Source organism: Pristis pectinata, chromosome 9 (assembly GCF_009764475.1).
Source record: "Pristis pectinata isolate sPriPec2 chromosome 9, sPriPec2.1.pri, whole genome shotgun sequence".
In the NCBI taxonomy this organism is placed as follows: domain Eukaryota; kingdom Metazoa; phylum Chordata; class Chondrichthyes; order Rhinopristiformes; family Pristidae; genus Pristis; species Pristis pectinata.
Window position 1 is genome coordinate 42505457 of NC_067413.1, and position 25360 is coordinate 42530816.

The 25360-nt window shown below is 39.4% G+C and overlaps 1 protein-coding gene across 1 annotated transcript in view; it reads right to left on the reverse strand.

Moving 5' to 3' along the window:
• LOC127574152 (arf-GAP with SH3 domain, ANK repeat and PH domain-containing protein 1-like) overlaps nt 1-25360 on the reverse strand; it is a 210002-nt gene that overhangs the window by 94663 nt on the left and 89979 nt on the right. Inside the window, 2 exon segments of the mRNA XM_052022915.1 lie at nt 1862-1931; nt 3076-3176. Coding sequence (XP_051878875.1) covers nt 1862-1931; nt 3076-3176 — 171 coding nt within the window.

Here is a 25360-nt window from a genome sequence, read left to right on the forward strand (position 1 = left end):
CCATGAGAGTTAGGTAGCTCTGCCATGTTGGGAGCTTCAACTTCATCCAGTCCTGCTTGGGTGGCAAGCTGAACACTGACACTGGTGATTACCTCCTCGAATCCTACAACATTGCTACATTCCCCTGGCTATAACTTCCAGCAAACACTGTTCATGCAAATACTGGTGACTTCCACCCAGAATGCACTGATGTTATCAACAAACTTTATGATGTTGTATAACTCCAGAATTCCCTTATCAACTGCATATCTTGACCATCTGTTGTTTCAACTAGCAGTTTGAAGGTGCACTGAAGATCATAATTTGTCTATGAAGTCCTGGTACATTGATGCCCCTTACCCGCCCATATTTGGCAGAAAATACACCAACTCTGCTGGTCAAAAAAAAATGAAGATGGTAATTGTTAACCGAGCTCTTGCTTGCCTTCTAGATTACAGGTAGCTGCTCTTTAGTAAGTCCTTTCATCACACTTGCACTTTTTGCATGGTAGACAAGCATGGGTTTCAGCAGAATGTCTCCTGAAGCATTATCCCCCAGCAGGAACTTCAGGAGGTCTTAAAGCATGGATCTAGATTTTCTTTTCAGGAGATGAAGTTAAATTACAGCAACTTTTTTTTCAAAAAAGGCCTACATCATCTACATTAAAGAACTGAAGAGAATAGCTACCCCACACAATGATGGCTTTGAGTATGTCGGGGTACCCCCTGACTGCCTGCTCACCAGCACTCACAGCCTCATCACTAATACAAATGTTCTGCAAATCTGAAGAACCATCTTAAGCTGGCCATGAACATCTCTGTTGTTAATTCCATGACATCTTGTTCCTGAAGTGGTAAAGATGCACCTGGCTCCCTCCATGATCATGTTGACTTAAAAGCCATGTAGTGTTTGATCTTCCACACATGCATTACTTGCTCTCCATCTTCTCTAACAAATTGCTTCATGATTGAGTTAGCTTTGTAACATTAACTGAAATGGTGGGCTTGATTCCACAAAATTCTTTGGATGGTTAACACGGCTAAATTGAAGGTTGCCCCACATCCACCTTTGCTCACCCACTTCAAGCTTGCACTTAGAGGTTTTATGGATTGTTGTTCTCTTTATAAATGCATTCATATTTTGGGGGTTTAAATATGCTTCTTCATATCTATTGCATTGTTTAAATTTGTGTTAATAAAGTTATTGGTTAAATTTTACAATTTTTTTTTGCAACAACACATTAAATGATGTAACATTGGTGTTTTATATGACTTCAGATCTCCTGGATGATATTTGCAGTTGAGCTAAAGTTGATCACCTGTGACCACTTGTAAATACAAAATATCCAAGTTCTCATTGGCCCAGCCCCAATGATGTAGTGTGCTCTCATTGACCAAGTGAATGTGATCAAGATAGCTACATTCAGCAAGTAGGTGACACTGATTCGGCAGCTGATACACTGTTAAGCTGTTAAGTTTTAACAATTTTATTGTTTTTGTTTTTTTTGTATCTTTTTATTAACACTTAACAGATTGTTTTCCTCCAGCCGAGTGCATCATAACCAATCAGCACCCTGCAGGGTAGCGCTAAGGTAGGGTTTTAGCACTAAGCATCACAATTTTATGGGGCATGCCAGATGATCCAGATATATTTTGCCATTCATTATTATTCCAAGTTTATATCACTTATTAATAAGAAAAACACATTAAATTGTGCTCATTTATATTTTCACAATGTGTTTACACTGATCCTCACTGATTTTAAGAAATTGTTCAAAATACTGAATAATACATAGGCTAATAATGTAACTAATTAGCTCTACAATATTTGAAGGACTTGCAAAATCCTTTGGTGTGAAAAAATATGAATAGACATTACTCACAGTTGCATGTGATATAGTCAGGTAGCCATTCTTGACAGTACATTTTCTTCGCTGCCAAACTTTTCGAAGGCTGAAGTGGAAAGAAAATACAAATAGTTACTTCATATGGTATAAACTTAATAATATTACAATATGTCATTATTAACCACACACAAAAACAAGTACATCTGTATGTTGCATCTATTACACATTTATGAACCAGAAATCTAGTAAGGTTCAAAAATGTATCAATGTGGTTAGCATCTGAAGAGTGAAACATTGTTTCAGATATCAATCCTTAATAAAAAATAAACTATTTCTAACAAAACATTAGTCTATCGTACTTCTTTTCAATTATTCAGAACTATAGTGCATTTCCATCAGGTAATCTTTAGCGTGCCAACACCATCTAATTTAGAAGAACCAGTGTATTACATCATGTATTCTTTAACTTGTGGATAACCAACTTCCTTTCCAATTTCATTTCTCATTAATGATGAAGCCTCTTGGAATTGTAATTAATAAATCGTGGTACTCCCCAAAAACAAAATTCTTGGACTGATATTCCTTAATTATACTTCCGTAAAATTCCAATGGTTTCTGGAACATGGTTCTTATTTTTGCCTCTTTCCAATGCACATCTTCATTCAACTATGAGGCTACTCACTAGAAATGCCATTGGGATTTCACCAAGATCACAGAGACTGATTGCATCATTTTCTCAAAATTTCTTGCATTATTCAACTCACCCATTAGCTCAGTTCAGATTAAAAAAACATGTTGGGGAAATCAAAGATCACAAACGACAGTTAAACAGGTCCAGAGATTTGTCTGGCATCTAATCCATTTAAATTTCCAACGTTAAAGCCGAACATCTGGTGCAGAAAATGCAAATGATGTGTTGCAAAAAATAAAGTCTACAATTCACTGTTTTCTAGTATAAAATAGGCATGTAAGAACATATTAAAAAAAAATCATTAAAAACAATGTATGCTGGAATCTCAAAGTTGCATTTCCACCAAAAAGTCAATTTTGAATCCAATAATAGATCTGTGGACTTTATCATTTTTGCAACACATTGTTCATACTTTCTGTACCAGATGCTCAACTTATAATGCTAGAAATTTCAATGGAATTCGATGGCACATTAATCCATGCATCTGAGTAAGTGTAAAGCAAATACAAGCATCTTCATTTTGAAAATAGTCAACAAGTGTTAAAACAGAGATACATACCCATCACTTTTTTTCAGGAGATACCCTTTCTTCTCACTACCATACTCCTTGTTGCCTTGAAGCTGGTGCATACTGTATCCTGATTGTCTGCTTTGAGAATCCTAAGAGAAACCATCAATTTTGTAAACTACTAGCAGCACACACAATGGTGAACTAAACTCCCCAGAACAAAACTAATGTTTCAGGATAAAGCATTGCCATGCAGAAGAACAAGATGATGCAAGATACAGCAACAAAAACAAAGTTCAAGTGATTATTCAGTCAACCAACTAACTAGCAGATTGATCAATTCATCAGCTATTGGTCATAATTTATCAGCTAATTTATATTTACCTGTAACAGTTAGATTTCATTGCTGTAACCAATCCTTACTTTTTGAATCATTTAAAGATGACAGTGAGAGTGACTAAAATGAACACATGACATTTAAAATCTTGAAACACACATGCATATCAATGCGGACCAATCAATACTGGGCAACTATTATTGTTCAAATCCAATGTACAAATCAGGCATAGCATGGAGCATCTAGGTATCTCTAGAAACAACCTTGCAAATTAACTCTAATTATAATATTAATTAGCACAAGTCCCCTTTTCTAATTCAAACTCTTTAATTGCGCATAAACACATTGTAGAATTTGTAACCATTAATTTGTACTGTAAAGTTTTATGGTTAAAAATTGGCATCAATATCTTCATTTGCCAGACACAGAATTTGAAGTGAACCTATTCGGAAAGTAGTTTTGCTCAAATACATCCCCTAGAGTCAAATGAAAACTCAATTTTTTTTTAACTGATTTACTCATTTTGTTTCCAAATATTTGTCAAATTTTAATACTACCCTGAATTCCCAATATCATCCACACTAATATTCATACTGATTTAATATGTCTAGCAAAACTAATGCAATGATTTGAAATTGGAGAACAACACAACGTTACAAACGTAAAATGATATAGGTAATGTAACCTACATGCAAATTTTAATTAAAACTTGAACTTACTCTCCTAGACTTTGTTCAGGAAAGGCAAAAGCATTTATAGGAAGGGGGAAATGTGGTAAGTATATAGATATATAAAAACACTTCATAAAATTCAGCAGAAGCAAGTGAGGTGTCAGTTAAAAATAACTGAAGAATTTCCCTGCCTACAGACAGGCATCACATTTATAATGGTATATGGTTTAGCAACAGTGGAGCAGAAGAATTACAAGAGATATTTTAAACCCGATGTATCTCTCAATGGTTAAAATATAATTAGCTCATTATTAAACAATAACTCAGTTAGAACAAGAGTATCATGTTATTCAATATAGATATTATGAATTTTCAAGAATATTTATAAGGCCAATTTCAACATACATGATAAAATCAGTCAATACAAGGTAAACAAGGAATATTGGACCTTACTGAATTTCAAATACAAATTTGAAAAATGAGAATACACAGTGACCAATCTTAATTCTTGAACAGTAATTCAAATGAGTTTTATGGTGAAATTTGTAACCTCAGAACCTATGTAGCATTTAAGAAACAGCTGGATAAACACCAGCAAAAATGAAATGGGTGGATGTGTATTCATGGACTTGGATGAGGATGAGAGGAAAACTTCTGGAGGATAAAGACTGGGGTCATCCTTTTGGAACATTTTCTGTGGCATCAACAGTGTTGCAAAGAATGTTCAGCACCGAAATGGGCCATTTAGCCCTACTAGTTGATGCTAATATTTATGCTCCACCTGAGCTAACATAATGAAAAAACAGGTAATATACTTAATTTAACAATGCAATTACACCTCGTATGCAGTATAGTGAAGGTGGGGGTGGTGGAGGGGAATGAAACTAGGTAATGGTGAGGGGGAGAGAGAAAAGAGCACAAGGAGTTTGGTAGGCACCCCATCCACAACCATTCACTTACTCCACCACCGACAGCAGCAGTTTTGTACCACCTACAGGATGCACTGCAGCACCTCACCAAGACTCCTTAGACAGCACCTTCCAAACCCATGACTTTGACCAGCTAGAAAGACAAAGACAGCAAAAGTATGGGAATACCCCACCTGGAAGTTGCCCTCCAAGCCACACACCATCCTGACTTGGAAATATATCGCCATTCCTTCACTATTGCTGGGTCAAAATCCTGGAGCTCTCTTCCTAACAGCTTTGTGGGTCTATCCACACCTCAAGGACTGCAGCAGGTCAAGAATAGAGCTCACCAACATTTTCTCACAGCCAATTAGGGATGGACAACTAAGTACTGGCTCAGCCTATGAAACCCTCATACCCTGAAAGAATTTAAAAAAAGCTTGTCTGCCCATTCTGCTCGACTCATAGCAAACAATACTGTGCACGAACATTCAATCTAAAACAAAAACTAAACATTCACAGCAGTCTGCTTTCTGTCCTTGAACATTTTTTTCAAATCCCTGCTGCAGTTGACACCTTTATTCCATTTGTTCAAAATTAGCAAACAATTAACAATCCTTCCCCCCCCCCCCCCACAAAGGAATTTGTCAAATACCTTTTGAAAATCTATAGAGACAGCATCTACTACATTCTCTTCATCAACCTCAATCTTTTGATGAGATAATCAGGTTAGCCAAACACAATTTGCCTCTAATATATCCGTATTGTCTCTCTTGTATCACCTGCATAATAGCCTTTTGCAAAACATGCACTAGGACATCCAGATTGCTGTCTCTCATAGCTCTGCAATTTCTCACCACCTAGATAATTTTCTTCTTTATTTTTCTTGCCAAAATGGACAGTTTCACAGTAAATGAAAATTTTTAAAAATGCAGATACTGGAAGGCATAAATAAAAAAGAAAATGCTGGAAACTCAGCAGGTCAAGCAGCACTTGTGGTTAGTGAAACACAATTAACATTTCAGATTTTCCCTCCCATTTGCCAGATCTTTGCACAACCATCTAACAAGTCCATATTCCCTTGTAGCCTCCTTAGCAAGGAAAGTTGTGAAGAGGACCTATCTTTGTCTCATCAACACATTTAGCAAAATACATTTGCTGCCTTCATCATTCACATCAACTCCAAACTGAATACCCAGCACCAATCCATGTGGCACACAACTTGTTACATCTTGCCAACCAGAAAAGGGCCCATTTATGCCTACTCTACATTTCCTACCAGCCAGCCAATCCAAGCCAATATTATCATCTACATCATGAGCTTTTATTCTCTGTTATAAACTTTAATTTGGCACCTTCTTGAAATTTAAGTATAGCATGTTACTTCTTTAAAGAACTGTAATAAACAGAGTAAAACAAAGATTTTATTAGTAGGCAGGTTGTTGAAACTCCATATTTAAAAACAGCTAAAAAGTTAATTGTTTGCTTGGCTATTGTTAATTAAAAATGTCCAATGTTTAGAGATTTCTATGGACAGGAAGCAAAATACAAGAGTTAGACAACCTTCGGTTTAGTTAAAATGGCTATTACAGTGCAGGTTGAGTAATTAACAAGATCTCATTTAAATCTATATTGGCATTTATGTTATTTAATTTGGATTCTAGCAGAAGCACTGCTTAACCAGCTCCCAGCAGTTAGATGACTTCAAGGATTTGAGAATGCCAAAATCCAAAAGCTTTATGAGCACGATTTCAACAATCTGACTGCTGTTCTCTAATCCCTTTTGAAATGTACTGTGGTAAATACTAAACAGATTCTGGATTGTGCCATCCGCCATGGTTAGATACCTTCCCGTCTCTGTCTATGCCCATGCATGAGTAACACATGATTAGTGGCCATTTTAACAAGAGACTATTGGCATCCAGTGCTGGTGGAAACATCACAGCAATAATCAACAATTTCAGAAAAGAATTGCAAAAGAAATAAATTTTATAACTGAATAATAGAAAAATTAGCTTTTATCTGGTGAAATTCCCCATTTACCATACGTGTGTCTCACTGCCTCAAATTGTGCAAATAGTATATTTTAAAAAAGGTGATCTGTAAAATAAATGATGGTGCCTAGAGATTTTTCTGCTTGGCTGACAGCTGCAACAGAGCCATTTTTGAAACAGATTGCATCAATTGTCACAGACTCCACTGAAATAGATCCCTGTCAGTTATAGTAAAACTGCCATGGGTGAAATCCTGAGTTCCATATATACGTTTACTATTATAATGTACTACAAATGTGGCATGACAACAAGGCACCATGGGGTACTTGGCTCAAATCTACATGGGACACATCAGGGCAAACTTGGCCAGATAAGGCAAAGGGCTTAGTTTAAAAGGAATACACAATCAAAACCTTAGGAGACACTTCAAAGCCCTGAGAACCAGGAACATTGATGAGACAAAAAAAAAGGAAAACAAATGAATATACTGTAAGTAGATGTGGAATATATCAGATGGCTGAGAATAGCTATTGACAAGAAGTAAACAAGGCACGAATGGACCTGGCATCAGGTAGACGATGCATTCGGGATGCAATTTCAGGGAAATTTCATCACAGTTACACATTGGACAATAGGATGTCTCAGATGAACACTTTATGGAGTGTTATGGAACAGAAGGACCAAGGAGTGCAACTACACAGTTCACTGAAAGCAGCGTCACAGGTAGATAGGCTGGTGAAAAAGGTGTTTGGTACACTGACCTTTTGGTCACCCTGTTATAGCAAAGATGATACTAAACTAAAAAGAGTGCAGAAAATATTTACCAGAATGTTACTTGGACTTGGGGGCCTGAGTCAGTCAAAGAGCAATATAGCACAGATACAGGCCTTTCAGCCCAACCAGTCCATGCCGACCAAGTGCCCACCCAGCTAGTTCCAATTTCCTGCGTTCAGCCCACATCACTCTAAGTTCTGCCCTTCCATGTACCTATCCAAGTGCTTCTTAAATGATACTTTTGTACCTGCCTCAACCACTTCCTCTGGCAGCTCATTCCATATACTTACCACCCTCTGTGTGGAAAAAGTTGTCCCTCAGGTCCCTTTCAAAGCTTTCTCCTCTCACCCTAAATCTATGTCCCCTAGTTTTGGACTCCCCTACCCTAGGGAAAAGACTCTTACCATCCACCTTACCTACTCCTTTCATAATTTTAAACATTTCTATAAGGTTGCCCCTCATTCTCCTACGATCCAAGGAATAAAGACCAAGCTTGGCCAACCCATCCCTATAACTCAGACCCTCTAGTCCTGGCAGCATCCCCTTAAATCTTTTCTGCACTCTTTCCAGTTTAACACGTCTTTCCTACAACAGGGTGACCAAAACTGTACACAGTACTCCAAGTGCAGTCTCACTACTGACTTATACAACTGCAACATAATGTCTCAATTCCTATACTCAATGCCCTGACTGATGAAGGCCAGCGTACTAAATGCCTTTTTAACCACCCTGTCTACCTGTGACGCCACTTTCAAACTATGCACTTGTACTCCTAGGTCCCTCTGTTCCATTACACTTCCTAGTGCCCTACTAGATAAGATCTTTATTAGTCACATGTACATCGAAACACACAGTGAAATGCATTTTTTGCGTAGTGTTCTGGGGGGCAGCCCGCAAGTGTTGCCACGCTTCCGGCGCCAACATAGCATGCCCACAACTTCCTAACCTGTACGTCTTTGGAACGTGGGAGGAAACCGGAGCACCCGGAGGAAAGGCACGCAGTCACAGGGAGAACGTACAAACTCCTTACAGACAGCAGCAGGAATTGAAAGTCCTACATTTACCAAAATACACTTTTGTATTGAAATCTATTTGCTACTTCTTGGCCCACTTCCCAAACTGAGTTACAAAGAGAGGTTGTGTAGAGTAGGATTTTATTCCCTGGAAAGTAAGAGATTGAGGGGTGACCTGGTAGAGGTAGATAATATCATGAGGGGCATACACAGGGTAAAAGCACATAGAACCGCCTCCCTGGGAAAAAGACTAAAAACAAAGGGGCATAGGTTTAAGATCAGAGGCAAGAGACTTAAAAGGGACATTGGGCCAGTTTCTTCATGCAAAACGTGATGCGCATTTGGAATGAGCTGCCAGAAATAGTGCTTGAGGCGGGCACATTAGCAACATTTAAAAGCGATCTAGATAAGTACATGGATAGGAGAGGTTTAGAGAGCTATGTGCCAAACATGGGCAGATGGGACTAGCTCGCTGGGCAATACAGTCAGCATGGACAAGTTAGGCCGAAGGGCCTGTTTCCATACTGTATGACTCTCTACAAAATATCCTGTATTCTGAATCGCAGCAAGATTTTCATTTTAACACTCCTGCAGTTGTTTGCACTGATATTGGATATAGTCTCTGTAGGTCTGATTGCATTGATATTGAATACTGACTTGCCACACGTGTAGGTCTGATCGCCATTTAGCTTTAATTGACAACAAGCTTGTTGATACTGAATTAATTTTTAGCCTTTTCATAGGCAGTATTTGCATAATACTCACAAAATGCTTCTTACGCAACCAACAATTCATACTATTTCTTCCCATTTCACATAACACAGGCCTGTCCTTATAATCAGCATTTCCTTGTCCTCAATTGACCTTGCTTATTCTCCATTTCTTATCAGATGAACTATATTCACCAGGCCCAAATATATACATTCACCTCCTCAACATATATTCAAAAACATTCAGCTTATAAACAAGAAGATAGAAGAAAAAAAAGTCAGAAGTGGATACACAGGCATCGTTAACCCTTTGCAGCAAAGACACAGATGTCAGTGCCCCAGAATGAACATGAATGGTGGCAGGAAGGTTGGAGGCTTACCCAAGCAGAGTGGCTGCACATCGCTTGTATTTGACAATTTGGTCCCAGGTGTAATATAATAACAGCCAAGTCTGCATTGTTCTAATGTCACTAGAAAGGTACAGCATATAAAGAGGCACTTCGCCTCACAGAATCCATGTTGACCGTCAAGCACTGATTTATATTAATCCTCTACACCTTAACCCATTTCATTCTCCCCCACCCCTTCCCATCAACTCCTCCCCAAATTCTACAACTTACCCTGAGACCATGGATAATTTAGAGTGGTCAATCAACCTACCAATCTCCACGTCTTTGATGAGAGAGGAAACCAGAACACCCAGACGAAACCTACATGGTCAGAGGGAAAACATGCAAACTCCATGCAAACACCAGAGAAGTCACAGTTGAACATGGGTCAGTAGAGCTGAGGTGCCCACGTCCACCAGCTGCGCCAGCGCACCTCAGTGGTTTGAGTATACTTCAGTGAAAGATTACGAGAGTGATAAAGGATGTGTATAAAGACTGGTCTCTTTAGGTTTTATTAACATGACTTGGAACAGCTCATCTGAATTGTTGAGCTGCAAGATGACTGCAGTTTTCTCTAGCTTTCCTCAGCTGTCTCTGCCTCCTCTACATCCTGAATTCACTACAATTCAACCCTCTATATTATGCAATACCCCACAATAAAACATACATTTAGATTGTAACTGTAGATGTTGGTGTTGCACAGCCATGCTGTCAGCTAGATCAGGAAAGGCATCTTTTCTCATTAGCAGCCATCCAGTCACTTCCCCAATGTTGAATAGCTGGAAGATGATAGCGTCTGAATATGAAAGTTTGCCACAGTTGTCTGCAATAACTGTTTCTAATAATTGACACAGTAACATCCTGACCTGTTCAGAAATATTGGTGCACTATATTCTAGCCCCTTGTACAGATAATTAACGTCACCCAGCACACAATAGCAATCCGTCACTGCTGAAAAACCACAATCTATTTCCAAATGACTGCTGAGGTCAGTGAAAGGTGGTTAGGGCTTAAATTTATGTTTTTATTTTTGTTTCAGTTTGTAAGTGCTTCTTCAGTTTTTTTTATATAAACTGTTCAAAAATATTTCATTTTGATTATTAAAAAAAAATCAGTGAAGGCCATAATCAAATTTGTCTCCAAGTGCAATTAAATTGAAATAACAACATCAACAAAATCATCTAAATTTACAAAACTTTAATTCATAGTAGGTATCCACTGACATTTTAATGTGATTAGGAGAGTTTAAATTGGCAGTGAATGGGAACCAGCATTCTGTAATTAAAAGGGATAGGATGTATATAATAGTAGGAATATTTGATAGCAGTAGAGTAGGAAGTACAGGAATAAAGAAAGAGAGGTTATAAGATAAATTTAGATTGCATGTGTTGAAATATACAAAGTATGGTTGGCAACCCACAGCCACAAACAGCTATGTGGGAATATGACGTGGTGACGATAAACAGAACATAGCTAGAAATACATACTGTACACTTCGCGTTCCTTGTTCTAGGATGATCAGAAAAGACAGGGAAGGAGAAAAGAGGTGGGTGACAGTATTCATTATGGAAGATATTACAGTGCTGTCAAAAGGGTGTCCTTGAGAAATTAAGGACAAAGTACACTTTATCAGAGTTAACCAGCAAGAAGGGTATCACTGTGCTATACTAAATAATGAGAAGTAAATAGAGGAGTAAATCCGAAGAACATTCAGAGATGTGCAAAAACTGTAGTGTGATTATTTTGGGGGGGCTTCAATCACTCCAATACTGACTGACCCAACACTACAGTAAAGGAGCAATCAAAATAGAACTTCAAAATCGGAAATCAGAAACATCCAAACTTCCTAAACTTTAATTAATATTACGTCTCCTCGCAGAGGATGGAAATCCTCCCTTTCCCCCCAACCCTCTGGAAGTGGAGGACATGCCCAGACTGACCTGCCAGGTGTGTCTTCCTGCTCTGCATTTTGCAACTCATACATTCCTTTGTCGATGTTTATGCTCTCTAACTGCTCCCATTCATTCATTGACCAGATAATCTTGTTTACAACTAATCCCCATGGTCACTGTAGCTTTACCCCATCAGAGATACCAACCCCCCCCCCCCCCCCCCCCAACCTTCCCAGGAGCTTAATGAGCTGCTTTTTTCTTTCCCCAGTTCTGACAAAAGGTCTTTGGCCTGAAATGTTAACTGTTTCTCTTCCCAGAGACTGCTGAGTATTCCCAACATTTTCTGTTTTTGCTTCAAAATTGGAAGAGAGCCACCTCCTCTGAGATTCTGGCCAGGGTACAAAGGATCCAAAGAATGGTAGGTAAAATCAAAACAGAATAATGGGCAACCTTTAAACTGAAGATATTTAAGATACAGACTATGTACATTCCTTCAGAGAATGATGAAATGATTCATCTTCGCAGAAAGAACAAGGAGGGACAAGTAGCTTAAATGGCACTGTTCTAAGGGATCTGCAGTAAGAGTGATCTGGGTGTTTCTGTATAAATCTTTATTAGCAGTAGGACATGTTGAGAGCATGGTTATTAAATACAAAATCCATGTCATCATAGAGGCATAGAATGAAAAAACAGAAATTATGTTGCATCCAATTCTGATGGGTTTAGATATTAAGTAAATTGAAAAATTATTTTCCTATTAGCAGGCAGTTCAAAGACCAAAGAACACAGATTTAAAGCAATAGACCAAAGATTCCAGGGAAATGTGAGGAAAAGCAAAAAAATTGCTGAGTTATTAGATCTGGAACATTCTGACAATAAGGATGGTGGAAACAGGTATTCTGGGTCTTCAAAAGGGCTTTTAAGAGGCAATTGAGAGAAAACAATTTGCAGGGCTATGGGCCAAGAAGTGCAGAAGTGAGACAGACTGTATAGCTCCAGAGATAATTGGCATGGATTCAGATGACCCCCTTCTGTGCCATTATGTGGTTCTATGATGCAAATCTACCATTGACCAAGTAGTTAGACAATACCAGTCCAGTCTGAGTAGTAAAAAAATAAAGATATTGTCTGGGTTAAAAACAAGACTTGTATAGAGGCAAGATTGTCACAAACTCTTAGCAGTTCACAAGGTGGTCCAGATCTGATAACAGTTTGTTGTGAGTATACTAGAGATGGTGGACAATAAGTGCAGCATTAAAAGCAGCTCTTTTGACAGAAGAACTGACTTGTAATTTCATATCCAGTACATATTATACTATTATCCTGGGATGCATGAATAGTATTGACCTCACTGGTAGTGCATTTTAGATCCTTCCAGCAATATCACTTAAAAATGCAGCAAACACTGCAGCACTATAAAAGGGCAATTGACTCCTTATGAACTACTTGTGCAAAATATCTCATGTCCAATTTAAGCATAAATATATATGAAAAGATCACAGCAAATTTGACAAACATGCTTGTTATTGCCACCAAGCTGCAGAATCCAACTCTGCTTCATTTTGAATAAACTTAAGACTAAGTGTATAATAAAGGTAGCAACCAAAGATTACAGAATCTACTAATAATTATTCTGAAATAGTAATGATCAGGATGTAGTTTGGAGATGATAAAACTGAGAAATGTCATCAGTAAGGGAGAAGAGACAGACTAATGAAATGAGAAGACACTTGGCAGAATATGGTAAGATTCTGATAATCCAGCATACTTGGGAATTCAGTGATGACGGACTTGATGCTAGTCCTATTAATACACTAACACACTTGTAGTTCATAGGTGTATAATAAATTTTCCCAAGAGATTATGGGAAGTAGGGCCTCAGCACATTTAAACAGGCCATGGGAAATGGGACTTCGGTGACCCAGGTGCTGAACCACCTGGATTTCTGAGTAATTGGATAATGAATTATTGGAGTTTTATTGTAAATATATAAAGTGGTACATTTTGTTTGGAAGAATGAGGTGGTGCAATATTGTTGCAAAATAATAGCTTTAAAGGTTAGGGGATGAGGTATTAGAGAAACAGAGACACCAGGTGATACATGTACACAAGCCTTTGACAACAAGCAAATAGACTTTAATAATAGTGCCTTAAAGTACAAAACACGGAACACTCTGCATAGTTCTGAGAAGTGCACTTAAGCAACAATGTCAAAAACCCTTCAAAAAGGAACCAAGTAAATACCCAAGGAAACACTTAGTGAATAATAGAGGTGTAGATGCCTCAATCTGATCAATACTAATATGGGCATGACAGACTGAATGGCCTCCTTCTGCACTGTAAGTTCCTATGAATATTAAATCATAGACTTAGATTACATCCTATCACTATAACCAACATTTGTGTAATATCTACAATAAATACATGCCCTTAACTGCTTTATAAACACAATGAAAATCAAAAGATATCCAGAACATCCTTTGAAATCCTGAAAAAAATGCAAAGGAAATACCTTGAAAGAAGTTTTAGATGGGTTTATTTAAAATTGATTGATACGGAGGGTGGGTTATAACAGTTACATTTTCTTTTTATTTTATTACTTTATATTTCAAAAACATGGAGCGTTTTCAACTGGTTTAAAAATGTACAAACTCTGCAGCACAGCTGCTGCCTCACAGCTTTAGTGAGCCAGTTTCCTCCCACATCCCAAAGATATGCCGATTGGTAGGTTAATTTAGCATTGCAAATTACCCCTGGTGTGTGTGTAGCTGAGTGGTGGAAACTGTGTGGGGTGGGGGGTGGGGGTGGGGGGTGATTATCAATGTGGGATTCATGTGGGATTAATGCAAATGAGTGCTTAATGGTCAGCGCAGACTCAGTGAGATGAAGGGCCTGTTTTCATGCTGTTCGACTCTGCATGCAAAAAGTTGTTATATTCAGAAATGAACTTTTGTTTGTCCTTTAATATAGAGTATGAAAGCCAAACTATCATCTCATTTCCTCCAGTTCTTTGATAACAGGCAAGACTAATCTTTACAAGGATGAACATGCATTGCGAGTTGGTGACCTTTATTTTTTTTTAAAGACACTATTTCCACATTAGAAATTTGCTTTCTGCACCCTGCACAGATAGGTATTTGTTAGCTATGCAAACTATACCTAGAAATGAAGAACAGTCATACAGTTCAACAATGGCCCGGGCAGTCAGAGCGACTCCAGTCTGCAACTTCCCACTACAGGAATTTCAGCAACTTGCTTCTGAATTGCTGTAAGTTAACCACCACCTCTGCTTATCAGGTTTATCTTCTCTACATGTCAATTACCTGTTATCTCATTCAGTGAAAGAGCAAGAGCTGACAAAATTTTGGCATCATCATTTCCTCAGACAAGTAAAACCCAGGCAAACAAAACAAAAAGACGGAACTAAAAGAGCTGCTCTACCCATGTGTTGAACAAGATAAAGAGCATCTATTCCTACTATAATTCTTATTTTAAGTAATTTTCTTACTCGAAACTGATATGAGAGCTAAAACAGTTCAGTAATCATAAATAAATTTGGGCTCATGACTTCCTATGATCTTAATGATCCTGGAAATTACTGGAGACTAAATTCTGGTCTCAAAGGGTTCACTCAACAATCATGTGATATTTCATCAGAATTCCTACCAAAAGCAAAACATGTGAATTAGGAATAGGACCGGACCATTCAGCCCCTCAAGCCTGCTCCACCATTTAATTATGGCTGATCTGAATGAAACCTACATTCTGCATTCCTGTCTACCTCAGCCTCAAAAACATTCAGATTCTGCTTCTACCCCAGTTTGAGGAACAGAGTTTCAAAACCTCAATCCTCAAAGAAAAAAGAATCACTTTATCTATGTCTTAAATGGGTAATCGCTTGTTTCTTAAAGTGAACCCCTGGTTCTCACACAAAAGGAAACATAATTACGATATCCATTTTGTCAAAACCTCTCAGGAAAGATCGGAAAGGCTTCTACTGGAATTAAGAGTGAGAAGGATCTTGATTAAAACAATCTACCCATTTTGTCTTCTCTGAATTGCTTTCAATGGTTTAACATCCTTCTTTAAACAAACAAACCAATATTGTGTAAAGTACTCCAGTTGTGGCCTCACCAATTCCCCATATAACTGAAGCATTACCTCCCTACATTTGTACTTAATTCTCTTAGCAATAAAGCATGATGTTCTTTTGCTTTCCTAATCACTGGCATCACCTGCATACCAACCGACTACACGGCTTCTCTATGTCTCAGGGCTCTGCGATTTCTCATTTAGATAATATGTTCTTTTGAGTGGACAATTCAACATTTCCTCACATTATACTCCATTTGCCAGATCTTTGCCTACTCCCTCTAAAGGCTACTTGTATCCTTTTCACAATTTTTTTTGTGCCAACAAACATAGCAACCATACCTTTAATGCCTTCATCCAATTCATTTATCCAAACTGCAAAAGATTGAGGCCCCAGCCCTGATCCTCTAGGCACATCTCATTATATTTTCCCAACCAGTAAAAGATTTATGCCTACCGTTTCCTGTTAGTAAACCAATCTTCTATTCATGCCAATACGTTACCTCCTACATCACAAGCTTTTATTTTCTACAACAACCTTTGATTAAGAACCTTATCAAATGCCTTCTGGAAATAAGTACAATACTCCCACCATTTCCCATTTATCAACAACACATTACTTCTTCAAAGAATTCCAATAAATTGATCAAATGTGATTACTCTTTCACAAAACTCCATTGACTTTACCTGATTACTTTGAATTTCTCCAATGGCCCTGCTGTAATTTCTTCTGGAATAGCTTCTAATATTTTGCTGATGAAGTTAATTCAGCTAACTAAACTATAGTTTCCCATTTTTTGCCTTTTTCCCTTTATTTTTTGTTTAAAAAATGGATTTATATTTTCTATTTTCCAATCCATTGGAACCATCTGAACTAAGGAACGTTGGATAATTAAAAGCAATCTATCAGGTCATGGAGACACAAGAGACTGCAGATGCTGTAATCTAGACCAAAAACCTGCTGGAGGAACTCAGCGAGTCAGGCAACATCTGTGAAGGCAGAGGGACTATTGACTTTTCAGGTCGAGACCCTGCATCAGGACCTGGGGTCTTGTCATGTAGATCAAATAATTTTCTTAGAACCACTGCCCAATGATTGTAAATTCTCCCAAGTTCCTCCCTCCTTTCCATGCCTGATTTACAGAAGTTAAAAAGGGAAAGAGTACACAGGCTAATCGAAACAAACAGATCAAGCAGAATAAAAGTACACAAGTTCAAAAAAAGTTCTTTTTTAATCTCCTTCCACATCTTAAGTGCTGTCAGTGGTACCTCCCTCAAGTGCCTATTATTCATGTATGAACCTAGACAATGAGTACTCGGAAATCACTTAATCACATAAGGTATTAGAGGCAAGCCAAACCCTAGTCTTAGCCAAAGAGTATGCACATACTCATATCAGGAAGAGTTATAGGATTGATATCAAGAGAGGGAATCCATTGATATTTAACACAAAGTTTCACAAACATGAATAAGCCAATCGAACACAACTAGAACCTGAATATCTTTGTAAAGCTCAGATGCACCCTGGATAAACCCTCTAAGCTATCTGACAAAGGATATTCAACCTGACATGCTAACTCGGTTTAACATACCACAGATGCTGCCTGACCCAAGTGTTTCCAAAATTTTCTTTTCTTACCTTTAAGCTATCAAATAAGCATCAATGAGTTTTTTAAAATTGAAAATATAGTTCAAGGGTTTGTGCTAATTTTGTTAATTCAAATTTCACATTACTTTCATTTTCTTTTTACAAAAGGCAACGCATGACATTGCCACAACAGCACAAATTTCAGTATCAAGACAGACAAAACTAAAATCTCTGTAAGCAGGAAAATAGCTTTAGTTTACAAGTTTTGGGCTTTAAGCACACTCAAGATGAAAATAAATAATAATAGGAGACTTCATGGTTATGTTTTCATGTAGATTATTGAGTACTTAAGTGCCTAATGACTTTTGTTATCATGGACAGCTTCAGTGCCATGACCCACTCCTTATCATCGACTTTTGCATTATTCCATCAGGTCGCAAGCTGAGCAAGGAATCTGGTTTTTTTCCGCTACCGTAATACTCTTGCATTTAGAACTTAGAAAGCAGGTGAAAAAGGAATCGTGCAGAAACACACGGTATTAAAAATGCAGGAAGGGACAGTAGAACGTGGAAAAAGAAAAATGGAACAGAGGGGTCCAAGACACAAAAAGCTATGGAGAAGGGGAAAAAGCAGCAGGGAGAAAAAGGTTAAAACAAAAGGAGCAAGAGGCAGATACCTCAGGGAGAAATAAATGAACAAATAAGAATGCTACACAGAACTGAACTACACTAAAATGGGGAAAAACATGCAAAAGAGGAATAATTATTTAAAAAAGAGAACGAGGAAAATAAAATGTGAGCGAGAGAGCAGAGAAAGCTGTGGACTACCAAAGCGAAAAGTGTTTTTTTTCCCCTAACAGTTCGGGGATAGCGGGGATTGACTGTGCAGGTGTGTGATGTCAGTCGGTAGCGCGCAAACAGTTTAAAATGAAGACTGCTATATCCAGCGGGCAGTGGAGTGAGAGGGAGCAGAGTAGTTGGGCTTTGGCTCAAGGGACTTTGGCAAGAACAGGTAAGAGGCGAGAGTTATAGAGAGGGGGTAAGTTACCAGTTTGTTTATTTTAGTAGCATTAGACAGTGCCATAGCAGTATGCATCTGGGATTAGTTTTATGTTTGGAGTGCCAGATGTAGGGACCCTGGGAAACTACCAGCCTCCCCGAGGACTACATCTGCGCAAAGTGCATTGAGATGCGGCTCCTCAGGGATCATGTTAAGGACCTGGAGCTGCAGCTCGATGACCTTCAGCTGATTAGGGAGATTGAGGAGGAGATAGACAGAAGCTATAAAGAATTTGTAGAGAGTACCTCTGTGGCAGTCCCCCTCAAAAATCGGTATCTCATATAAGATTCTGTTGGAGAGAATGACCTGACAGAAGAAGACCACGGCAAACGGGACTTTGGCACCGTGTCTGGTGCTGTGATTCAGCAGGTAAGGAGGAATGCAGTGGTTATTGGGGATTCTATAGTGAGGGGAACAGAAAAGAGATTCTGCGAACCCGACAACGAAATCCGGATGGTGTGTTGCCTCCCTGGTGCCAGGGTACAGGATGTCTCAGACCGGGTCCAGAATATTCTGAGGGGAGAGGGTGATCAGCCAGAAGTCTTGGTACATAGGTAGAAAAAGAGAGGAAGTCCTGAAGGAAGATTACAAGGAGCAAGGAAGAAGGCTGAGAAGCAGGACCTCCAGGGTAGTAATCTCAGGATTACTTACCTGTGCCACGTGCTAATGAAAGCAAGAACAGCAAGATCAGGCAGATGAATGTGTGGCTGAGTAACTGGCGCAGGGGGCAGGGCTTCAAATCCTTGGATCATTGGGACCTTTTTTTGTGAATAGGTCATACCTCTCCCAAAAGATGGGTTATATCTGAACTCCAAGGGGTCCAATATCCTGGCGGGAATGTTTAATATAGCTGTTGGGGAGGGTTTAAACTAATTTGGCAGAGGGTAGGAAACCAGGATGTTAGGATAGAGGAAGATGTATATAGGAACAAGTCCAAGATAGTGTGCAGTGAAGATGGTAAGGAGGACAGGCAGGTGAAAAGACAGGATAATTTGCTGAACAATAGAAATACAGTGAAATCGGTAGCAGATACTAGTCTAAATGTACTATATTTAAATGCACACAGCATTAGAAATAAAATGGATGAACTAGAGGCACATCTACAGATTAAAAAATATGACATTGTGACAAATCACCGAGTCATGGCTTTATGACAGATGTGATTGGGAACTGAATGTCCAGGGGTACACAGTGTATAGGAAGGATAGGTGGGTAGGCAGAGGGGGTGGTGTGGCCCTGATGGTTAGTAATGATATAAAATCAATAGACAGAAAGGACATAGGGTCAGAAGAAGTGGAATCCTTATGGGTGGAGCTAAGAAATGGCAAGGGTAAAAGGACAATAATAGCAGTTATATATAGGCCCCCCAATAACAGTCAGGATGTGGACTATAAGTTACAGTTAGAAATAGAAAAAGTGTGTCAGAGAGACAATGTCAAGATAATTATGGGGGATTTTAACATGAAGTTGGATTGGGAAAGCCAGCAAGGCAGTGGATCTCAGGAGAGCAAGTTTGTGGGATGTCTACGGGATGGCTTTTTGGAGCAACTTCACAAGATCACAAGACAAGGGAGCAGAAGCAGGCCATTCGGCCCATCACGTCTGCTCCAAGGAAAGGGAAATAGAAATGAGAAATGGGGAATGGGGGAAGAAGAAGAAAAAAAAACTATTCTAATCCCAATTACCGGCCTTATCCCCATATCCCTTGATATCCTGACTATTTAGATATCTATCTATCTCCTCCTTGAACGCCCCCACTGATCTGGCTTCCACTGCTGTACGTGGCAAGGAGTTCCACAAATTCACCACCCTCTGGCTAAAGAAATTTTTCCTCATCTCTGTTTTGAAACTGTACCCTCTGGTCCTGGACTCACCCACCAAGCGAAACAGCCTAGCCACATTTACTCTGTCCTTTCCTATCAATATTTTAAATGTCGCTATGAGGTCCCCTCTCATTCTTCTGTACTCCAGCGAGTACAGTCCAAGAGCCGACAAACGCTCCTCATACTTAAGCCCTTTCATTCCTGGAATCATCCTCGTAAATCTCCTCTGAACCCTCTCCAACGTCAACACATCCCTCCTAAGATGTGGGGCCCAAAACGGCACACAATATTCCAAATGAGGCCTCACTAGTGCCCCGTAGAGCCTCATCAACACTTCCTTACTTTTATACACCATACCTCTCGAAATGAATGCCAACATAGCATTCGCTTTCTTTACCACCGATCCGACCTGGTGGTTAACCTTTAAGGTATCCTGCACGAGTACCCCCAAGTCTCTTTGTACTTCCGTGCTTTGGATTTTCTCTCCTCCTAGATAATAATCTGCCCGCTTATTTCTGCTTCCAAAGTGTACAACTGCACATTTCCCTACATTGAATCTCATCTGCCATTTCCTTGCCCATTCTCCTAAACTGTCTAGGTCCCTCTGCAACCTTCCTATCTCTTCAATACTCCCTACTCCTCCCCCTATCTTGGTGTCATCCGCAAACTTAGCCACGAAACCATTTATTCCATCATCCAAATCGTTAATGTACAAGGTAAAAAGGAGCGGTCCCAACACCGACCCCTGCGGAACACCACTAGTAACCGGTAACCAGCCAGAACGAGATCCTTTTATTTCCACTCTTTGCTTCCTGTCAACCAGCCAATGCTCCACCCATTCTGTTATCCTACCCGTAATTCCATGACCTCTCATCTTATTAATCAGTCTCTTGTGAGGCACTTTATCAAAGGCCTTTTGAAAGTCTAAATACACAACATCTACCGCCTCTCCCTTATCCACCTTGCCTGTGATTTCTTCAAAAAAACTCCAATAGGTTGGTCAGGCAGGATCTTCCCTTCACAAAACCATGTTGGCTAGGACCTATCCTGCCCTGTGCCTCTAGGTATTCCATAACCCCGTCTTTGAGGATAGATTCCAATAACTTTCCCACCACTGACGTCAGACTAATAGGTCTGTAATTTCCTTTATGCTGCCTCCCTCCTTTCTTATACAACGGAACTACATTTGCGACCCTCCAGTCCTCCGGAACCACGTCTGAATCTATCGATTTCTGGAAAATAATCGCCAATGCCTCCGCTATCTCTAAAGCCACCTCCTTCAGAACCCGGGGATGCACCTCATCCGGTCCAGGAGACTCATCAGTCTTTAGTCCATTTAGTTTTCCTAGCACCTTCTCCCTAGTAATCTTAACTGAACTCAATTCCATTTCGTGAGACTCCTGACTAACCGGCACATTGCTGATGTCCTCCACGGTGAAGACCGATGCAAAATATTCATTCAATTCCTCTGCCATCTCTCTATCGTCCATTATAATAGCTCCTGCACCGTTATCAATTGGTCCTATATCAACCCGTGTCTCTCTTTTACACCTTATGTATTTAAAAAAACTCTTAGTATCCTTTCGAATGTTATCTGCCAACTTCCTTTCATAATTCCTCTTTTCTTTCCTAATGACCTTCTTAGTTTCTCTCTGCAGGTTTTTAAAAGCTTCCCAGTCCTCTGTTTTGCCACTAATTTTTGCTTCTTTGTATGCCGCCCCTTTTGCTTTTATTTTAGCCTTCACCTCTCTCGTTATCCACATTTGTGCCTTTTTTCCATTAAAAACCTTTTTTCTTGGAATATATCTATCCTGCAATTTCCTCATTTCCTGTAGAAATTCCTTCCATTTCTCCTCTGCCGTCCCTCCAGCCAGCTTACTCTTCCAATCAATTAGGGCCAACTCCTCTCTCATACCATTGTAATTTCCTTTGGGGAAATTACAGGTCCCACCAGGGGACCGGCTGTTTTGGATTGGGTGCTGTGTAACGAACCGGAGGTGATTAGGGAATTTAATAAATAAATTAATAAATAAAGGAACCATTAGGAACTAGTGATCACAATATGATTGAGTTCAGTTTCAAATTTGAGAAGGAGAAGCTGATAACTGGTGTATCGATATTTCAGTGGAACAAAGGAAATTACAGTGGCACGAGAGAGGAACTGGCCCAAATTGATTGGAAAAGCTAGTTGGAGGGACAGCAGAGCAGAAATGGATGGAATTTCTACAAGAAATAAGGAAAATGCAGGATAGATATATTCCAAGAAAAAAGGTTATAAATGGAAAAATGGCACAAATGTGGATAACAAGAGAGGTTAAGGCTAAAATAAAAGCAAAAGGAAGGGCATACAAGGAAGCAAAAATTAGTGGGAAAACAGAAGACTGGGAAACTTTTAAAAACTTTCAGAAAGAAACTAAGAAGGTCATTAGGAAAGAAAAGATGAATTATGAAAGGAAGTTGGCAGGTAACATTCAAAAGGATACTAAGTTTTTTTAAATATATGAAGAGTAAAAGAGAGACACGGGCTGATATAGGACCAATTGAAAACGGTGCAGGAGAGATTATAATGGATAACAAAGAGATGGCAGAGGAACTAAATGAGTATTTTGCATTGCTCTTCACTGTGGAGGACATCAGCAATATACCTGATAGTCAGGGGTCTCAGGGAATAGAACAGAGTTCAGTCAAGATTACTAGAGAGAAGGTGCTCAGGAAGCTAAATGGAATAAAGACAGATAAGTCTCCTGGACCGGATGAAGTTCACCCTTGGGTTCTGAAGGAGGCGGCTTCAGAGATTGCAGAGGCATTGGTGATAACTTTCCAAGTATCAATGGACTCCGGCATGGTTCCGGAGGACTGCAGGGTCACAAATGTAGTTCCGCTGTATAAGAAAGGTGGGAGGCAGCATAAAGGAAGTTACAGACCTATTGGTCTGACATTGGTAGTTGGAACGTTATTGGAATCGATCCTCAAGGATGGGGTTATGGAATACCTAGAGGTGCAAGGCAAGATAAGTCCAAGCCAGCATGGTTTCATGAAGGGAAGATCCTGCCTGACCAACCTATTGGAGTTTTTTTGAGGAGGTCTCAGGTAGGGTGGATGAGGTAGAGGCTGTGGATGTTGTGTATTTAGACTTTCAAAAGGCCTTCGACAAGGTTCCACACAAGAAGCTGATTAATAAGATGAGAGCTCATGGAATTACAGGTAGGATATTAGAATGGGTGGAGCATTGGCTGGTAGGCAGAAAGCAAAGGGTGGGAATAAAGGGATCCTGTTCTAGTTGGCTACCAGTTACCAGTGGCGTTCTGCAGGGGTCAGTGTTGGGGCCGCTTCTTTTTACATTGTACATCAATGACTTGGATTATGGAGTAAATGGTTTTGTGGCTAAATTTGCAGATGACACCAAGATAGGTGGAGGAATAGGGAGTATTGAAGAAACAGGAAGGTTGCAGAGGGACTTAGGTAGTTTAGGAGTATGGACAAAGAAATGGCAGATGAGATTCAATGTTGAGAAACGTGCAGTTGTACACTTTGGAAGAAATAAACAGGCAGTTTATTATCTAGGTGGGGAGAAAATTCAAAGTACAGAAGTGCAAAGGGACTTAAGGGTCCTCGTGCAGGATACCCTAAAGGTTAACCACCAGGTCGGATCGGTGGTTTAAAAAATAAAGCAAATGCTATGTTGGCATTCATTTTGAGAGGTGTAACGTATAAAAGTAAGGAAGTGTTGACGAGGCTCTATGGGGCACTGGTGAGGCCTCATTTGGAATACTGTGTGCAGTTTTGGGCCCCACATCTTAGGAAGAACGTAATGATGTTAGAGAGGGTTCAGAAAAGATTTACGAGGATGATTCACGGAATGAAAGGGCTTACATACGATGAGCATTTGTCGGCTCTTGGACTGTACTCACCGGAGTACAGAAGAATGATAGGGGACGTCATTGAAACATTTAGAATGTTGAAAGGGCTAGACAGAGTAGATGTGGCCAAGCTGTTTCCCTTGGTGGGCGAGTCCAGGACTAGAGGGCACAGTCTTAGAATCAGAGGGTACCGGTTTAAAACAGAAATGAGGAGAGATTTCTTTAGGCAGAGGGTAGTGAATTTATGGAATTCTTTGCCACATATAGCTGTGGAGGCCCAATCATTGGGGGCGTTTAAGGAGGAGATTAATAGGTATCTAATTAGTCGAGGTATCAAGGGATATGGGGATAAGGCCGGAAATTGGGGCTAGATAGGAATAGTTTTGGTTTAGCTCATGGAGCAGACTCGATGGGCTGAATGGCCTACTTCTGCTCCTTTGTCTTGTGATCAAAAATAAATAAATAAAATTAACAGAGGGAAATATAAAACATCAAGGAAAGATAACAGACAAACAGGAGGAGGGAATATTACAGGAAAAAGAGAAAAAGCAGGATCAAGTGCAAGGGACATTTAGGAGAGTGGAGGATGGAGAAACAAGTCAGAAAAATTTGAGACCAATCTTCTTTCTAGGTATGTGTGTCGGTTGGGGGGGAGAGAAACATGAAACATTTAAACTTTGAATTCCTAAACTGCTCACATTGTTTATTGTCATGGCTGTCATAATGGGAATGATTGCAGAATGGGTTTGAAAATATTAAATTAAATTAGCGCTAGTCAGATAAAATTAGCCATCTGTAACCATGACTATCCTATTTTAATCATCAAGGATGATGCTCCAATTTAGTATTTCCTCCCATTGGTGACAAGAGTTAGAAAAAAACATGTCGAGTGCAAAGAGATAAGATCTTGGCTCCATTTTCCAAGAGATCAGACTGAATTGTGTGAATTCTGGTACCCCCATTACAAGGAGGATGTGGAGGCTTTAGAAAGGGTACAGAAAAGGTTTATCAGGACATTGCCTGGATTAGAAAGTATGAGTTATAAGGAGAGGTTGAACACACTAGAGTTGTTTTCTCTGGAATTAGGAGGCTGAGGGGAGACCAGATAAAAGTTTATAAGATTATGAGAAGCATAGATAGGATAGACAACCAGAATCTTTTGACTAGGGTAGAAATGTCTGATACGATAGGACATGCATTTAGGGAGAGAGGATGAAAGTTTATAA